This window comes from Ciconia boyciana, chromosome 8 (genome assembly GCF_034638445.1).
Source record: "Ciconia boyciana chromosome 8, ASM3463844v1, whole genome shotgun sequence".
NCBI lineage: Eukaryota > Metazoa > Chordata > Aves > Ciconiiformes > Ciconiidae > Ciconia > Ciconia boyciana.
This window is the reverse complement of record NC_132941.1, coordinates 53,896,802-53,916,347: the sequence shown is the minus strand read 5'-3', so window position 1 is coordinate 53,916,347 and position 19,546 is coordinate 53,896,802. Positions and strand designations below refer to the sequence as shown.

General features: G+C 43.0%; 1 protein-coding gene across 1 annotated transcript in view; it reads right to left on the bottom strand.

Annotated features, from left to right (window-relative positions):
- The window catches only part of SORCS3 (sortilin related VPS10 domain containing receptor 3), a 320,923-nt gene that overhangs the window by 47,026 nt on the left and 254,351 nt on the right, over positions 1-19,546 (bottom strand). Inside the window, exons 12-14 of the mRNA XM_072869960.1 lie at positions 17,381-17,457; positions 17,178-17,269; positions 11,779-11,886 (exon numbers count right to left, since the gene is read on the bottom strand). Of these exons, the coding sequence (XP_072726061.1) occupies positions 11,779-11,886; positions 17,178-17,269; positions 17,381-17,457 (277 nt within the window). The remainder of the gene's footprint in view (positions 1-11,778; positions 11,887-17,177; positions 17,270-17,380; positions 17,458-19,546) is intronic.

Genomic DNA, 19,546 nt, shown 5'->3' with positions numbered 1-19,546 from the left:
GGAGGCAACACAAACCAGTCACTGTGACTTCCTCTGATCCAGAGTGCTGAGTAACATAGACCAGAGGTGGGGGGATGGCCTAACAGAAAGAGCCAAAATCCAGCCAAACATATTAGGTCTAACTGAGAATCAACTGTGTCCCTGTACAAGGTTCTCTCACTTCCATAACTGCCTTGATTTGGTTTGAATTTTTCTTTCCACTATCCGGGCTACCCTGGTCCTACATTACGTGGGAAAATGGTGAGCCTACGCTAGAGATCCTGGCTCAGTGCACACACTTACAGAAGTACTTGGTACATAAATGTACGTCCATCACTTGTTGACATTTATAGCTTTTGAGATAATAAAAGAAAATGCTGACGATTGCAAACAAAAAAAAGAGGACCTTTTATGAAACCTGGGTCTGAAGCTATCTGTGTGTAAGAAAGTATCAGTAAAGCAAGACTAGCTCCTATGTGCAGGCTGAGCTGTTAGGGCCAAAAACACACAAGCAGCAATGGAACAGTTGCAAATTGTGCCAGCGGGGCTAGGTTTTATGAACGGAGAGAGATGAGATATTTCTCCATGAATTAAACATAAATCATTACTTTAGAGAAAACCAAATGGGCTGTGTAACCTCCCGATTGTTTTTTATTAGGGTTTAGATGGAATTAGCGTTAAAGGAGGTCACTGGTTACATGGAAATTGGATGGAAAGGGACTGAGACAAGGAAGAAGAACCTAATTGAAAGAGACATAGATCAGCAATTAGGGAGAGTGGAAGAGGGAGAGTGAGAGTTATACTGTCTCATGACTGTCAAGATGATGCAGGGAGCAAGAGACTGGAAACAAAGGAAACATAAAAGATGAAAGATGACACTGGAAAGGCAGGCAATTGCCAACGAAACACACTGTCTAATTTTTTTCCTAAACAATAAATATGGTCTTTAAGAGCCACTTTAGAGCTTTTAATTCAGTTGCTTTTGGCTGACCTGTTAACTAGGAACAGTAGCCTGAGGGCAACTGGGTGATGGTTCAGGGCTGCTGTACTTCTGTCTGTGGATAGAAAGAGAGTAAGAAAAATGGCAATTTTTTCTAGAAAGAGGAGATGCATTTTGTTCCAAATAAAATATACCATCCCTTTGGATCTAGATTTTCAGCTGCTGCAAATTAGTGTAATTCCCATAGACCATCTCAGATATAACAACTTGTTCTACTGCTACTATTCAGAGGGAGAAAAAACAGCAGCAGTGAAACTACCAAGAATATACCAACAGCAGACAGCAGCTTGCATGATGACAAATTTGTTCAAGAAAATCTTCATCTGTATTCTGTTTCCCAAGGGGAAGGGTCAAATGAGAATTTCACAGAATTTCTCATGCAGATGAAATCTGAAGGAAGTGGTTTACTTCCACCTCCAAGTGAAACTGAATGTCATGACATGGAGATTTTCCACAGAAGAGAAATTCAAAGTGTTGGCCAGATTCACTGACTCGCAATCCATATCAAACTAGTCATGGAAAGCTGCACCACTGTCAAATTCCAGGTCAGAAGGGATGGATGGGGCAGGGGAAGAGTTTCTGTGAATACAGAGAAAAACCAAAATCTTGCAATAAGAATACTGCAGTACAATCATGGCAGACCCTTTTCACTCAGCTTTGGAAAACAGGGATTATTCATCAGTTCAATGGGCACTTCCTTCAAAGTGCCAGCAGAAGAGGAAAACCACTGCAAATGACATGGTACAGCATGATCTTTTAGTTAGCAAGTAATGCCAAGTGCAATTAGTAAGTAATCTGCAGAACGTATAATTACAAAGCAGCCCTACAGCTTGGGCTTGATTTCTCCATTAGCTGCACAAATAATGCACAAGGCAATGGGGGAGACAGGGATTTTTATTTTTTATTTTTAAATACAAAGTGCTATCAAAATAAGAACTTACTGAATGACAAACCAAACCTTTTGAAATCTGGTCTCTAAAAAATTTATTGCCAATGTTCCCAAACCACTTTACATGACATTTGCTTCAAAAGAAATCCCAGCAACATGAAAGGGAGTGTGAGACACCTGAGAAGGGGTATGGGAAAGCACGTTAATTTTTAATGCTGTTTTTCAGAAGCGTTCTCTCTCTTCTTCAAGGCACTCATGAAAGACAACCAGTTTCTGACAGCTTTGAAACCTGAAGATGCTGCCTCCCTCTTCTAGAAAATATACTGGCAGGTATCAGCAATCTGAGTGTTTCCTCCACTAACAGGTCTGTGGTCCCAACAGACGCAGGTGCCGCCCCTTTGCCAGAAGCTGGATAACAGCATGTTCAGTCATTGCAATCTTTCATCCTATGAATCAGCAGATTTCTGACCGGAGATGTCCAACACGAATGTGGAAGCCATTGCTCATAACATGTAAGCTCCAAACACATGTGACAGGGACAGTTTGTGGTGGATCAGGGTGACAAGCTTTGCCTGGCACAGGGTATCAGATAGAAGGCGGCTCAGAAGAGGCAATGAGATCTGTACTTGGCCAGGCAACAGTGTGGGGAGGTGGCTGACCAGTTATAGCAGGGGAATTTTCCCAGGTTTGGGTCAAAGGGATCATAAAACAAGAAAACCATGTACAGTGATCAAATGAGGACAAGCTCTCCTTAGGAATAAAGGCTTCTAGCACTACCTGAACTATGTGAGATGCCTCAAACTATAGTATGGCTGCTCTGGAGACCTGCTCTCCACCACTCACTGTAGCCTAATGATGAAAAATCTGTTAGAGTGAACTCTGCAGCCAACCCAGCGCTGAGCCTTCCCAGCTCCCAGAAAAGCTGGTGTGCTCTGCTCTGTGCAGGATCAGGGCCAGGCTGAGCTGAAAAGGTGCTGAGGCCATACGGTTTCTCAGGATCCAGGGCACCAGAATATTTCATGGCTTGCTGTAATGGAAAGGTGAAAGACTCTGTGGAAACGTACATGTGCACAGCACCCTACCCCTTGCTGTGCACCCACACCAGGCCTGAGTGTTTTGTACAGCCCAGCCCAGCTGCTAGCAGGAGGACAGCACAGGACCCATAATCCATCTGTCCTTACTTAAAAGCACAAGAAACAAAACAAATTAGCCTCTAGATGAGCATATCTGGACTGTATTGTCATCAGGCAACCCTTGACCTTTTACTTAGGGAAAATAAATCATGTATCAGCCTGCTGCTCATTCTGGCTCCTTCTGTAAGGGCTTTTTTTATTCACTTCAGTGAATAAAAGCCTCCAGTCAGCACACCTTTTTCTAGCCCTCCACCCTGCACATGCTTACCTCTCCATCCACCTTGTCTGAGCATCACAGACATGACTCAGGATCTCCTTCCGCCTAAGGAATGGGAAAAGTCTGCACAGTGGGGTACTCATCTGGGACTCAGGAGACCTGTTTTAATGCCAAGCTTTCCCCATGACAGCCTGCTGAGTGACCGACCATGGGCACGTCCCTTGTTCTGCCTCAATTTCCCTACCTGTGGAATACAACTAACAATGTTGATTTCCTTAGCATAATATTTGATCTACTGTCCATAAATAGCATTTCATTCCAATGAGAGTAATGTTTGCCCCAGAAAGCCAAAGACAGACAATACATGCCACAGAGCCCAATGCCTTCTCCATGTGTTATAGCTTCTGCCAGGAATCTTCTGAGTACATGGCACAACTGCTGGGAACTGATCTCACGTCACAGACATCCTCTTCCTAAGGCCCAATAAATCACACGACGCTGTCTGAGAAAGATTACTCTAAGCAGATGTTCTCATCACCTGATTTGTCTATTCAGGTGCCACAGAAAGACCTTAGCTCATACTGCAAGTATCAGCAGCACAATCAATATTGTGCCTCTGTGGGCTGTTCAGGTGAATTCATGCAGCAATCCAAAGGCTAACAAATAGAGTACTCCTCTGGCAGGGAGGGAGACGGGAGGAGGAAGTGACACTGATTAATCTGTGATCGTTAATAATGTTTTTAAGTCTTGCAAACGAAGATAATGATACGGGTAATCAACTGTCTTACTCCAGGCTATAAACTGATCATCTGCTGGGATAAAATGGGAATTCCTATAACACACATTTTCTTGTCCATTGTAAAGTCACTTGATGGCATTAGCAGATTGATCATTTTCTTGCAAAGTCCCAGCTATTCATTACTTCTAGAAGGTTTTGAAATTAGATCAGATGATACTGGAATGCAGCTCACTATAGCAAATGCCAATATCCTCTCAATCATTTTTGTTTCCTAACTTAATAACTATATTTGCAATTTTTGTTCTCAGATCAAGTTCTAAATTTTACTTCTCTTTCTGTGTGCAGTCATTATTTTCACAGGCTCACTTTAATTCATGGATCCTGTTCTGAAGAGTCCTTATGTAGGCTTACACACTGCAGTTTGCACAGCCCCATGAGTGAGGACAGTGCAATGAACTCACAAGGACACATCAGAGTAAAACCCATAGCCAATAATAAAGCTAATCACACCACAAACAGATATTGCAATAACCATAAAAAGAAAGGAAAACTGAAATGCGAGATAAAACCACAATGGGGACAACAATTAAAACCTACCAGTCCGTTCTAGGTATCTAATGGTACCTATGCAACTTGGATAAACCAGGTTTTGAAATCTGCCCTCCAGTCTCTCAGCCCACAGTTTTGGTAGGCCTGAGAGAATGCAGAGGCTGGCTGGTCAGCTCTGGTTCCCAAAAGAAGTTAAGATAAATAAGGATAGAGTTCAGAATCCTTCACCACAACAGCCCCCGTACATGATCCCTTCTGTTGTTTTCTGCTCTGGAAGCTGCAAGTCGGATTTAACTTTCTACAGACCTCTGGTGAAATCTTTCCTCCAGATTCCCTCTTCATGAAATCCTCTGTTGAGTTCAGCAGCAGCAGCAGAAGTTGCAGAAGAAAATGTGTCTTTTTTTTTTTTTTTCAGACAGCTTCTTTCTCTTTTTCTCAAGCAGATTGAAGTGACAAGAGACCAGATTGATGGCAGGAGAGTTTTAGGGCCTCTGCTGGGCCACAGGAATTCAGGAACACTGTGTCTGTGTCTTTTCTTTATGCATATTGGACAAGAACCTCAATTCCTTCTAGGAAAAACAATCTCTTGGTGTTTCTGCCACCCACTCACCTCTTCTCTCATTTGCTGAGATTGCAAGCACAGGTGCCAGCTATGGAGGGTGAAGGCTGGCCCAGCAGGGAGAAGGCCAGCTCCTCTGACCACATCCCAGCAAAGGCACTATTTTCCATCACCTCTCTGTTTTCGCCTTACTTTTCTCAGCACAACCACTCAGAGGTGGCAGATCCGCAGCTCCCTACCCCAAAGCAAAGGGGCAGAATCTTTCAAGGACACTGTGTCAGCTTGTAATTTTCTTTCCTGTATCAGCTTTTAAATGTGACAGCAAGACTTGAGCAGAAGGCAGTGAATATTGCCTTGCTTAAAGAGGAAATATGATAATCACCTTATCAGAAAGTGACAGGAAAATGATGCTTGGCTCCTATGTAATTTTGAACTCAGTGGGAGCTTGGACCTGGGAGCTGTTGCCCCTCTCTCATACTCAATCTGCTGAATCTCTGCTGAGTGCTAATCAGAATCTGTCCACATTGCCTTCATACCTGTACATACTTTGCTGATGTCTTCCACAAGTCAGTCAGTTCTTCAGAATAAGAGTTAACTCATGGAACTCCTGGCCACATGATAATGTGACTGCTAAATTTTTAAAGGGATTTAGGGGAAAAAACCATCAAAAAACAGAAAAAATCATGAATGTCTTAAGAGTTACAAATAATACTATATTTGGACAAGGAAGTCCCTTATTTGCAAATCTCTGTTAATAAGAAAAGTGTACAAGGGAATAATTATTTTTTTTTTAAATATATGTTTTTTTAGCATCCTCTACTTGCCACTGTTGGAGTATGGAACTGAGCTAGAGGGACCTCTGGTCTGACTCAGTATGGCCTGTGCTCTTAATGCTCTCTTTCTCACCTCAAACCTCTCCTGGCCTCCATCTCACCTTTTCCAACATTTCTCAATTACTTATTCATTCTGCCCCACTCTTCTGCCACCCAGTGATGGATTGCCAGTAATTTTATGGGTCTCCTGGAAAAAAAATGCTCTCACTTCATCTCTGGTAAAGCTGCATGGCCATGTAAACGAGAAGGTGTTAGAAAGGGCCAGGGCTCGTAACCTATTCATTTACAACCAGGAACATTTTCTAACATACACATAACCAAGGGCAGCAGTCACAGCGATGTTGGCAGACCAGCTTGTATTAAATCCTCTCGCTGAAAACGTTAATGCTCAATGATGCATACACAGATAGATACGGATCATTAAGTATACATACATAGAAACACATATATACACACACGGGTGTGTCTACATAAATATATACTTATCAACACAGACAAACTTAATGATCCCCAACGATAAATGAGTGTCTGCACACACACATGTATAATGGGTCTACTAAAATGACAGCAAAGCTCTGCAGGGCTGTGAAGCAAAAAGGTTATTTCTCTTTATGCAGGTTTGGAGAGGTGCTTAGCACAGGAGATGAAGTGGCAGGGGTAATAATTACGCGTCAGAGCTGGAACAACATAAACCCCTTCTCTGGACTCACAGAAACATCTTGTCTCCAATTTGAATGGTACAGACTAGCAACTCTCTCGAACAAATACTGCTTCTGTTTGGATATATCACAGTCATCTAGAAGGGGAATACAATCTGATCCCTTTCCCCTGGTGGACAGCCTCAGGGAAGTAACATTCTGTGCCTATGGCTTGTCAACACAGAAATGTTAGATCTGACCCATTAGAATGTGAAATCATTCAAAGATATACTACTAGCAAGTGAGAGCTACAGGACAGAAGTTAGAAAACTGTAGATTTCAAAAAGACTAGTGCTTTCTAGGCACTCATTGGCTCAGCTAAGACCGTGCCTAACCCATCGCCCTTATGCATTTGAGTTATTTTCCTAAAAAGGACCCTTTCTTTTCTACAGCTGCTTTCCTCACACCTGCACCAAACATTGCAATGTGCTTTGGTACACATCTCTCAAAGTGCTGTGACACTACGGGAGCTGAACTGACCATCTTGTCAGATGAGACGAGTGTCAAAACAACAACGAAAGGAACTGCAGAAGTGGATGATCAGCGAGGAATGGAGGAAGGGAGAGTGGATTCAACTTGGTTAGGCAGTAGCTCCAAGTTAGACCAGCTCACACAGTCTCGTGGTACTTCCCTGTGTGTCACAAAACTACATTCTTAGCGGAGCCCACTTAGCTATGCTTGTAAGTAAATAATTCATTCTTGCACCCTTATAGCCATATGAAATAACAAAATCATAGAATAATTTAGGTTGGAATAGACCTCTGCAAGACTTCTTGTCCAATTCCCCACTAAAAGCAGCTCCCAGTTCAAAGTACACTAAGATATTCAGAATCATATAATGTCCCTACACGCAAATCTACAGATTTTACCATACTGGTAAGTTCTTTAGGACTGTCTTAGGACACATATACACAGCACAAAGCACAGAAGATCCAAAAAGCCTAGGATGCTTATACAATACAGACAGATACTGCAACTGCTCACAGAACAGCCAGGAAGTGGTATGAAATTCTGTGCTAAAACTCTTGCTGCTTCCTACAGCCCAGAGAGCCCACTCACAGGATGTGCCACAAAATGAAGGTTGGGAATAATAGTCATTCTACTGATATACTGATTTTATTAAGATGGTATTATGCTAATATTGTTAGTAATGCAATATGTTAATAATAGTTGGAGTATAATGACTATTTAATACAAATTCCCCTCAGATTATTATTTTTTGGAAGTAGTTGAACACAGACCACTTTGATACAAATCAATGGAAGAAATTTTCCCTAACAGGAATCATCCAAGACTGCTAGATGAAATATTTGCATTTTCCAGGATGAAAGACAAATCTTTAAAAGCCACTAACCTACCCAGTCTGGTGGTACACAAATATGAGCGCAGTCTTGGTCTCTCTGCCTCAGCCCTGCCTGCTACTCTAAGAGCTCCCACTGATCCCATCCTGAGCTGGGGTATGCTGAGCCCAAACCATTGTGCTCCTCTCGTCAGCTTCTTGAAATCATTGGGATTTCTACCTGCAAACACAAATTCCACGTATGTCCAGACACCATGGGTTACCTTGGTTCAGAGAATGGCTAGTAGCAATAGAAACGCATTGATTTCTTCTCAGCCAAAGCTTCCACAAGCTCAGCATGATCCTACACTGCCCTTATAGATCAGTTCACTAAAATTCTCATTGTGAGAAATACCTAAGCGATCTGCATAGAAATGGTTTGCATACGGGCTTTATAAATGGTCCCTTTCCTCCTCAGTTCCTTTAACGCTGTGGATAGGAATTTCTCTAAACATTTATGGCAAGTATCATGTGAAATTTCTTTGTATGGCTTTTACAGACTATTAAGAATAGTTTTAAAAATTGCTAGTGATGACAGTAATAATAAAAACAATACCAATAACAATAGCAATAATAATAATACACCTCCAAAGATTTCAGAAGAAAAAGAGTCAGCTCTCAACAAAGCTGACACACAATATTCTGCAAGATAACTCACTTCCTACAGTCTCCATCAGAAGACTACAGAGGTATAAGTAACAATAACCTGTGATTTAAAATGCGTCTTTCATCTCAAAAGAAAACTGCATTGATTTATAAAGTAAGTGGGCTAAATCCACAGCTAGTTGAAACTGATTAGCTCCACTGATTCCAATGAAGGTGCTGATGTGCAGATTTATTTGAGCTCAGATTTGTCCCTCTGCAGGTGTGTGTGTCTGCGTGTGTGTGTCGTTGGAAAGTGATACACATTGCGCATTGCACAAATAATTTCACAGAAAAACACCATATTAACCAACACAGAAAGTGACATACTATTACTGCATTTGGAAAAAAATGCATAGAGTGAACAGAATGCAGGGTCTAATCTTTAGGTGGGGATTGGCATATATTTCCCCAACAGGATGCTCACGGTAGTCTTGTGAAAAGGTTCACAGGTATATCATATGCTGTTGTGTTTTGCTCCTTGAAAAAATAGGGGCGATATTTGCAGATAGCAGGGCAGCAGATGCACAGATATATTCTTCTACACAAACAAGTACTCCACTTTTATGAAGAAAAAGCGAAAGCCAAGGCATGGTTTTGGAGTAAAGGAAAAAATAGCAACCCTACCAGAACTGATACAACCTCTACTCTGATAAAAATCTCAACAGCTGTCTGTGACATAGACACGGAGGCTGCCTCAATCTGTCCCAGCACTGCTTAGGAAACAAACTTAAGTGTGCAGCTCCTATGCTTTATAGGCATAAAGGATAACTGTAATTACTTAGCCTGGCCTTCCTAGGACACTTTAGCACAGAAGATATAGATGGGCTATACAGGAGTTGGCTACACCTTCCTGATCCTCCCAAGACTACAGCACCAAGACACTTCATCTGTCATGGCACAGATGGCGAACAAGCCAGCTCAAATAACCCTTTGCAAGAAGATTTTCCCCCAGCCCCTTTCTTGCAGCTAAGGTGAGCTCCGCTGCAGGTACAGACCGCTCCTCACCACATAGTCACTTCTCTTTGTGTAAGGCTGATGTAGGTCTTGTTTCTGAAAGGCATACCAACACAAATCACGCAACCCAGTTGGAATAAATTCAAATAACTAAGAGAAATGCCCAAGACACACAACTGTTATCTGATCCAAGCTTCCTCAGAAACTGGTGACAAGCATACGCAGCAGTCTACTCTCAGTCTGTCACTACCTGTGACACCAGCAATGAAATCCACCTACGCATTTCTGCCACATAAGTAGGCAGATGGACTGAAGCCTAGAAGAAAATATACTGGGCTTGAATCTCTTTCTCTTGCAAGTAGTGAAAAGCTGCAGGAACTTCAGGTGCAGGTGCAGAAAGCAGGAAAAGCAAAACAACTTCAAGGTGAAATTTATAGTATAACTCCTGCCTCGGAGTTGGAGTGCTGCAACAGTGTCTGATGTGATTAACCAAAGGTACTCCTTAATGCCACTGCTGATATGTTTTGCAGAAGTGCCTCAGTATAAGGCATCTTAGCCACCTTGCTTTCTGATCCTTTTCAGAAAGCTGTTCCAGCCAGCTCAGAGAAAATACAGGTAAGAAGGCATCTCTGCAAGCAACAAAGGCAGCACATCTAGTCCTTGCTTTGTTCAGAATTCCAGAACAGAGTGCTGCAATCTGCTTTGTGCAAGAGGTCAGATGACTCTTTGAAGATGCCTTTGAACTTAAAAAGTTCCCTCTCTCCCCTGGTTGTTAAACTCAGATCCTGGCCTGTTCTTGGGCCAACATTACTCTACCAATTCCACCAGCCTTACCCAGCATTTCAGCACTCTTGGGAGGAGGACGGTCCAAGCACCTTCAGTGCCAGCCCAGGCTCTTCCTTCTGGTATGGGTGAATCATAGCATACTACACCCCAGATCAGGAAAGATGCTGAGCTCAGCTCTGCATATGCACACTGAGAACACCTTTAGCTTCAGCTAAAACCAGATGTACAGCCCACAATGCAGGTAGCAAGCAACAAGGTTTGGGGATGTTCATACTCAGCAGCAATCTCAAAAGACAGTCAAGCTGCACAACTGGAGCAAGCACGGAACTGACATTAGGTGCAACCATACAGATCTCTGGCCTCTGAAGAGCACTGCAGTCCCTCGGCCATCAGATCCAAGGAACACAATCTCAGCAGTATTTATGGGAAGGGACCTCTGGATGTCACTAGTCCAAGTTCTTACTCCAAAGACAGACTGTCGCCAACTATAGATCAGGGCACATGTGGCTTCATCTAGCCAAGGCTTGAAAACTTCCAGGGATGGTGATACTACAACTTCTCTGTAACCTGACCAGAGATACACCACCCCCCAGAGAAGCAGATTTTCCTACTGTCCTACCTGAACTCCCAAGCTACAGCTTGGGACCATGTCTCCTTGTTATACCCCCTGCCACTACTGGAAAGAGTTTGGCTCCATCATCTGTTTGCCATGTGATGCATGGACACTCCATCTGGGTCTGTGACCATCAGCAAAAACCACAAAACAGCACTATGCCTTCATGTAACACTACATGTGTAGCTACACAATGCTGCACCGCACACCATGAGGTTCACCATTGTTGTGGTTCAACCCCAGTCAGCAACCAAGCACCCACAGCCACTTGCTCACCCTCTCCCCCCAGTGGGATGAGGGAGACAATCAGGAAAAAAAAAGTAAACTCCGTGGATTGAGATAAAGACAGTTTAATAGGACAGCAAAGGAAGAGAAAATAATAATATTAATAATGATAAAAGAATATACAAAACAAGTGATGCACAATGCAATTGCTCACCACCTGCTGACCAATGCCCAGACCGTCCCCGAGCAGCAATTGTTGCTCCCTGGCCAGCTCCCCCCAGTGTATATACTGGGCATGACATCATATGGTATGGAATAGCCCTTTGGCCAGTGTGGGTCAGCTATCCTGGCTGTGCCCCCTCCCAGCTTCTTGTGCACCTGGCAGAGCATGGGAAGCTGAAAAGTCCTTGACTAGTATAAGCACTACTTAGCAACAACTAAAACATCAGCATGATATCAACATTATTCTCATACTAAATCCAGAACACAGCACTATACCAGCTACTAGGAAGAAAATTAACTCTACCCCAGCCAAAATTAGGACAACCATGCACTTGGGGATCTCCATGCACCCCTTCTGCAATCACGTTTTAGAAAAAGTTAAGAACTGCTATACTTACGTCATTATCTGGGTCTCTATGCCAGGGTCTACAAGGGATCCATCCACAAAAAGTGGTGTTGATGTGAAACTGTATTTACTCCAGGATCTTCCCTCATCAAAACTCACCCTGGGATAGAAGCAGACAAGATTTATACACATAAAAAGACTTACTCTGAGCAACCGCAGCAATTAAATGTTGGCTAAGGTCTGCAAGCTCCAGCAGCTAGATTTATAGACAAGCACCAATCTTTGCCATTTCCCAGCCCACTAATTCATGCTCTTGGTGTACTTTGAAAGATCAAAGCCTTAGAGAGTATAAACACCGGCAATAAGAACATGGATATACTTGATCCAGCTGTACATCAGACTTCAAGGGACCAAGGGGCATTGCCAAGGCGTCTTTCTGGATCTACAATAGCACCTGGCATGAGACAGCACTTGGAGCATAAGTAGCCCTGGCCTGAATGCATGAAAATTGCTGTCAACACCACAGGATATTTCAACCCATGCATGCATCAATGCCATTACGGCTTTAGCTACAATATCTCTAGCCCTATTAATACTTTAATTTATAGGTATTAATAAAATTAATACTTCTTTGCATGCCATCTTAGAGGTGGTCTCCATTTTACAGAGAGGTGGAGGAAGGAGGCCAAACTGAGCCACTGTCAGTGGTCAATCTGTGTGCCCTTTGCCTGTTACATTTGTAAAACAAAGTTGTATGCTGGTTAAAATTAAAGCATTTCCCTTCTTAGAGGCTGAGAGTGTTCACAGTCAGTGACAAGCTAGGGTAATTCAGTGGCTTTTGATCATCTGTCCCTACCCACAACCACCGTGTGCCTTACTTTCTGTTATTATCAAAGAGCACGTGTATCCTAACCCAGCTGACAGACTCTTGGTTGAATTAGAGTTAGTACAATAAGCTTCTAGATTAGCAGAGCGTTAGCAAACCCTGCTCTCAGCTATACCCCAGCAACCTCTCTATCTCTGATAACTACAAAGGAGTAGGTGAATGAACAGTCTAAGTGACCATACCAGCAGACAGACTAGGTCAGAACTCTGGTGGCCTATGCCTTAGTGTCCCTCCCCTGCCTCCCCTCACCCCATCCATGGCCTAGGAGCCCCATTGACACCATAGGAGTGCCAGGCTCCAGCTCTGCCAAAGCCCTGCTCAGCCATGGGGCTGACATGCAGGCTGATGTCCCAGCCTGGCCTCAGCCTGTCCCTGTCACCTGTGAGGTGCCTGATGCCCAGGGCTTAGGCTGCCCCGCTCCTGGCTGGGGTGGTGGGATGGTCCTTGGCTGCGAGATCCTGGCTGGCTGTCCCAGGGACCTCGGGCAGCTCCTGGCTTCCCAGCCCTCAGGGAGCTACCAGCCCCGGCATCACCCTGATAGTCTGTGCCCACAATAGTGCAGAAAATAGTGCAAAGGAGGGTGTGCACACCCAGCTGCTACTGCAGCAGGAAAGACAGGCAACCTGCAGACTGTCAGCATCCAGCTCCCAGAGCTGCTGCTCATAAACAGTTCTGAAAGCATTTAAGTTTCTCTCTGCCCCCAGACTCTCCACACAACTGCTCCTGCACAATTTCTGCCCAGAATTTCATCTCCAAATTAGACCAGCAAAGGAAGAATAAACAGAGAAGCACAAAGGTTTATTGGCTGTAAAATTATTTGATCCTGTCCCAGCAGGGTCATTGCAGAGTTCTCTGTAATTCTGCGAGGTACCTGGGCTGTGAAAGCTGACAGATTACTCTCCATGGACATTACCAAAGAGACAATAATGGCACAAACTACTTCTTTGAATAGCAGGAAACACTTCTCATTTTAAAGTGAGCATAAAAAAGAAGTTTGCCTTATTTTCCAGATGAGGAGAGTTTGGGAGGATTGCACGTGTGTGTGTGTGTGTGCACATGCATCCAAGCACCTGGATTTGTCTGAGAGGGTCTTGCTGGAAACTGAATCCTCCCCACTCCAAGTAGGTAGCATCAGGGACACCATCTGAGATGCCACCAAAGAACCAGGAGGCCAGTGTAATAGTATTACAAACAATGGCTTACACCAACCTCAGATCTCTAGTGTGGAAAGCCAAGGCTTGCAGTCACCATTTCCTAAGTATCTGCCTCTCACAGCACCTAGCAAAACACTTTCACCTGACTTACAATGTACATCTGCCAGAATAGGAAGCTGACTATAGACCAAAGACAGAAAGCTGGGAGTACAACAGCATGCAAAAAGCTTATCTGCCCCAAATCTATTAATTTAAATGTATGTATCTTCCCATACACCTGTGCATTTGTATGCTGTTCTGCTTGCATGCTTATCTATCTAAATAGCATTTCAATTTCTGAGGAACAGCATGCTTCATTAGCTTAGCTAAAGTTCTCTTGGCTTTTCAACTATCCACCTCTCTTTTCTCCAGGATGAAACTTACTGTACAATGTCTCAAACCGAGAACTAACAGATGTACATGCACCCTTTAATCTATTCCACTCCTGCCCATAAAACAGGTGCCTACTGAGGCAATATGAAGCAAATTCCGAAGTCCCTAAGGGTACAATTTTGGAGGAAACCTGTTGGAGCTTATTGATAACAGCTCTAAATCACTACTCATTTAATAGAGTGGGTGGGGCACTTATAGTACTGCATGTGCCATTTCATGAGACTTAGTGGAAAGAGAGAACATCTGAGAGGAACCTCTGCAAAGCAGACAAAGGCGAACTGGGCTCTCAGCTCCTGTGGTCAGGCTACACAGGTCAACCTGTGACCAAAACTTTCCTGACGTCTAAGTACAGGCACATGTACATAATGTGCTTTTTACATCCAAAGAGCCTTCACAAGATAAGACACAATTAAAACAGTTGCACCTGGGTTGAAGAATACAGTCATAAATGACATGACTGTAAAATACATAAAATACATGACTTACAGCTCTTTCAGTAAGTGGCTCACCTTTCTTCCAGAGCTCAACTTGCCACAGCCTGATGTACCTACTGCTGGTGACACCTACGCTTGGCTAACACACAATTCTCCTGCCTTGGCTCATACTTGGTTTGGTCTAAAGACTTGGACATGGTCTTGATGTCCTCTTTCTTGAGGGCACTTCAGGTATAGTCATGACTGCTGAGTTACCTATCAGAGGTAAATGTTTCTAGTCACACAACAACATATTCTAACTACAGACAGAAAGCTGAAGTCTGCTGGAAGCACCACTATGGTTCGGCCCTGTTACTATGCTCCTCTATATGTCCAGTTATGGAGGCTGTTGGCAAGAGGATGCTGGCCTAGCCTCACCCCTGGCCCTGACTCAGTACAGCTACATATATTATGTTATGACTGCAGCAAGTTTTCTTGTGATAAAACAAACAACCTCTTTCCTGAACACGAGAAAGCAAGACAAAGATCGCACACTCATTTTGCATATAATGACTTGCTTTTAATCCCACACAGAGGCACAGACCTCTTAGAGAACACTTGGTCCCCCTATCTCAAGAAGATCCTAGAAAAATTACAAAGCCTTAGGAATATGAACCAATACATCCTGTGGTTAACAATCCACTATCACACCAAAACTAAAGCAGTCACTTCTTTAGCTCAGGTGGTAAAGAAATGCGCTCAAATGCAACATATTCAAACTTTAATAGAAATCTATGTTGCAGTCATCCCAGAGTTATCTGTCAGGACAGGAATATAAAGTCCAGAAGCTTTTCATATTAAAAAAGTAGTCATTAATGTTCTTAAGGTACATCTCTGGAACATTAGCTTGTGATGGGTAAAGACAGCCCGTCTTGAGGTCTCCAGCTTCTGAATGACTGTAATTTAACTGAAGGATTTTGTACAATAATGACTTAGGTAGAGAAGACCTTAACACCTGTCGTGGTTTAACCCCAGTCAGCAACTAAGCACCACACAGCTGCTCACTCACCCTCCCCAGCCTCGGTGGGATGGGGGAGAATAGGGAAAAAAAGTAAAACCCATAGGTTGAGATAAAGACAGTTTAATAGGACAGCAGAGGAAGAGAAAACAATAACAACAACAACAACAACAATAATAATAAAAGAATGTACAAAACCAGTGAAACATAATGCAATTGTCGCCACCCACTGACTGATGCCCAGCCCGTCCCCAAGCAGCAATTGTTGCTCCCCAGCCAACTCCCCCCATTTTATATACTGAGCAAAACATCATATGGTATGGAATAGCCTTTCGGCCAGTTTGGGTCAGCTGTCCTGGCTATGCCCCCTCCCAGCTTCTTGTGCACCTGGCAGAGCATGGGAAGCTGAAAAGTCCTTGACTAGTATAAGCACTGCTTAGCAACAATGAAAACATCAGCGTGTTATCAACATTATTTTCATATGAAATCCAGAACACAGCACTATACCAGCTACTAGGAAGAAAATTAACTTTATCCCAGCTGAAACCAGGAAAACACCTCATCACTGCTGCCAAACACCATGGCTTTCTTTTTCTATTTGATTGAAGGCCACATTTCCTGTTCTGCATGAAGAGTATCAGATAGACATGCGCTTAGCACTGTCAAGCTGAGAGATGACTCAATCTTGCAGACAGGAACACAAAACTTGTCTCCGAAGGCTATTTCTAACTAATTCACTTGTAAACAACATTAGAAGCTGGGTAGGTCAGTCCATTAGCCATGCCCCTCTTTCACTCAAGACCAGAGACTGAAGGTGATGCTAATACACACATTTTTCTGTAAACAAGGTTAGTTCTGAATTTCAGAATGCCTCTCTCCGATGTTTAGCTGATGCAGGAGTGAGGGGGCAAAGGCTAAGGAGAGGATAATTTTGAGCAGTATCTTTAGTGCTTAGACTGTTATAACCCATTTATAGCAAAACAGTATCTTCAACTGAGAAATCATTTTGCCCTATTCCACCTCCAACTCTATTCCCTTGCCACCACTGTATCTCTGGAAATTGATAGTGGCATCCTATGGGAGACAGAAACATTAGCAACATATCTCTGTTGTCCTTATCAACACCTACTGCCCTCCTCTCTCCCTCCCTTTATCTGTCTTACCAGTTTAATACCAAATTCTGTAAACAAAAAGCAGAAGTGAGGGATACATCCTCTCAGAAATACCTGAAGCACAAAGGATGGCTTCTTACTCTGTATATATGTGTCTGTGGGAAAGAAACCCCACCTGAAGTCTCATAGTATGACTAGTGCAAAGAGTAATTCATATGTGTGTGATTATGTATATAGCCATTATATTTATAAAATGGTACAATAATCATTATATTAACCAACAAAACCAAAATGATGGTAAAACACAGATAAGAATGATCTCATTTCCTCATTTTGTAGACACTAGCAGACGTTGACCAGGTCATGCAAGAGATATTAGCACCGCTGTCAGCTTATCCCCATCAGGAAACCTTCTCAAAGTAACAAGTTTCCTTACCACATGTGCCGGATGGGCACTGACGTGTGTTTCATGGCCACTAGTGCCCCTCCCCAGTCCAGGAACCACACATTGTATTCCTCCTCGAAGATCTGCAAACAAATCAGGTACTGCATGAGTGTTCCACTCCACTGGGAAGGGAAAGGCTCAGGAAAGAACAATAGCAAAAGGCTCCATGCTATCCTTCGCTCTGCAAAACATACCTGTCTCCAGGAATTTCCACCATCAGAAGAGATGAACACACCAACGTCAGTGTAGGAAAGCTCAGAGCCAATATTGCCTGCAACACAAGCAAGAATGTCAGACATTCTTGTATGGATGAAAACAGAACTGCATTTTTACAGGAAACCAAAAGTACTTGGCCTGACCAGTGCTTCTTTGCTGTTCTTGATTCTATTCTCATCTAAAAACAACACCATGGTCAGGTGGCAAGATTCATTTACAAGAGCTGTGCCATTTGAAAATTGACATCGGGGAGAAACAGTATTATCAGCTTATTTTCCCAACAGATAGCATTGCACATAACTGCAAGCCACTAAAGGCAGGCTTATTCTAGCCAAGGACCTACATACTTGAAAAACTGTGTATGAAACCACACGCCCGTTTGGTGCACACAAATCATCAGAATGGCAGCAGAATAGTGGCCGCTGTCCCTGGCTACCAGATATTTCATTCCGTACACATTTTCCTCTGAACTTGTACTCTTTGTGCTCTGGCTGGTGAGTTGCATCTCTGTGATCTGCCAGTCGTCGTCAAGGGTAAGGCAATTACCTCTGTGTCTACTTCTTGTGTAAAGGAAAGCATCCAAAGGGAAGTTACTCATATGGCTGAGTTTAGAGGTGAAACCCAGACCCCACTGAAGCCCATGATTATGGGGCTAGAAAGCCTACTCAAGATTCTGTCAAAATGCTCAAGCACATAACTGATCTTAGAACCTGCAGTCAAATAAACAAAGCTTCTTCCTAGGTTTCCTAACCGTTTGCAATTAATGAGGAGTGTGATGTAATGAAATATAAGTTCCACTTGAAGGAAATCTTGTTTGTTTAGGTATGAACCTCACCTGGGGGCAGAAACGGTTCAGAGAATTCAGGTGGGTCAAATGACTTTGCAGCAGAGAGGTAGAGACCAGACCAAGCAGCATTCTAGGCAATATTGATCATTCTTGTTGACCTAGCTGTGCCAAATAGTGAGTTTAAACCTACTGGTTACCTGGTACAGTTCTTAATTTTAATCTTGTAATTTCCATTATGATGGAAACTGTTCTGCTGACAGCCTTATAGGGTGAACTACTCTGCCTTCACCATGCGTTAGGGAAGGGATATGCCACGCATCAAAGCAATGTAAAGAAAAGCTGAAACATCGACCACAACGATATATAGAGAAAGCACAGCCCAACACCATTTGGAGACACTACCTCAGAGCTTGAAACAGTGTTTTTTCCAAGATCCCTCATCTGAGATGGCAGAGCGAACCTCAAATATTACAGTGATACATCTTAATACAGAATAAATAATGCACTTGGACTAGACCCCCAGCCCTTTGGAACCTCTGAGCATCCACCAATAGTTGCAAGAAAGAGATGCCCAAAATCATAAAAACTTGCATGTGCTCTGAGTAGACCTTATTAGCTTATTCGCCACACTGCCCTGAGGTCAGCATCTTGCTTCTGCTTCCAGAGTTTAAATTTCCACAAGTATCAGGCTGACTGAACAATGCAGGTCTGTTCTAAATTAATTTTTTCTCACCTCCCCACTTCCCAAAGCACCCAGTGGCTCAGGGAAAAGCTACCACAACCACCATATTGTGGTCAAACCCATGACTTCTTTATTCAAAGCTTTACCCAGTGAGCCACTCTTATACCTTCCAAATGAGACTGTTTTTAAAGCAGGTGTAATTTCCATGGAAGGAAGGGAGAACTAATATTTTTTCTTCAAAAATAGCAAAGGGAGATGTGGCACTCTTACACATCTGTAGCATCAACAAGAGCATAATAAAAACACACTAATGAAAATGTTAATTGAATTTCTGACATTTAATGCTGGAAAATGAGAAATTAAAACCCAGATGTGGGTTGACACGCTCCTGTCACCATCATGGAATCCAACTAGCCACATTGTTGTGACAACGCTGTTTCAAAAAATAAAATTTCTGGCTCAGGGAGGCAGGACAATTCAAGAAAGGCTTTTGCATCAGTGCTCAGGATGTAGGAAATGTCACACTGTCCATCTACCTAATCTTATTCCCTGACACCAGCAAGAATGACCAACTGCTTTAGATGAATCACAGAATCACAGAATCATATAGGTTGGAAAAGACCTTTAAGATCATCAAGTCCAACAGTAAACCTAACACTACCAACACCACCACTA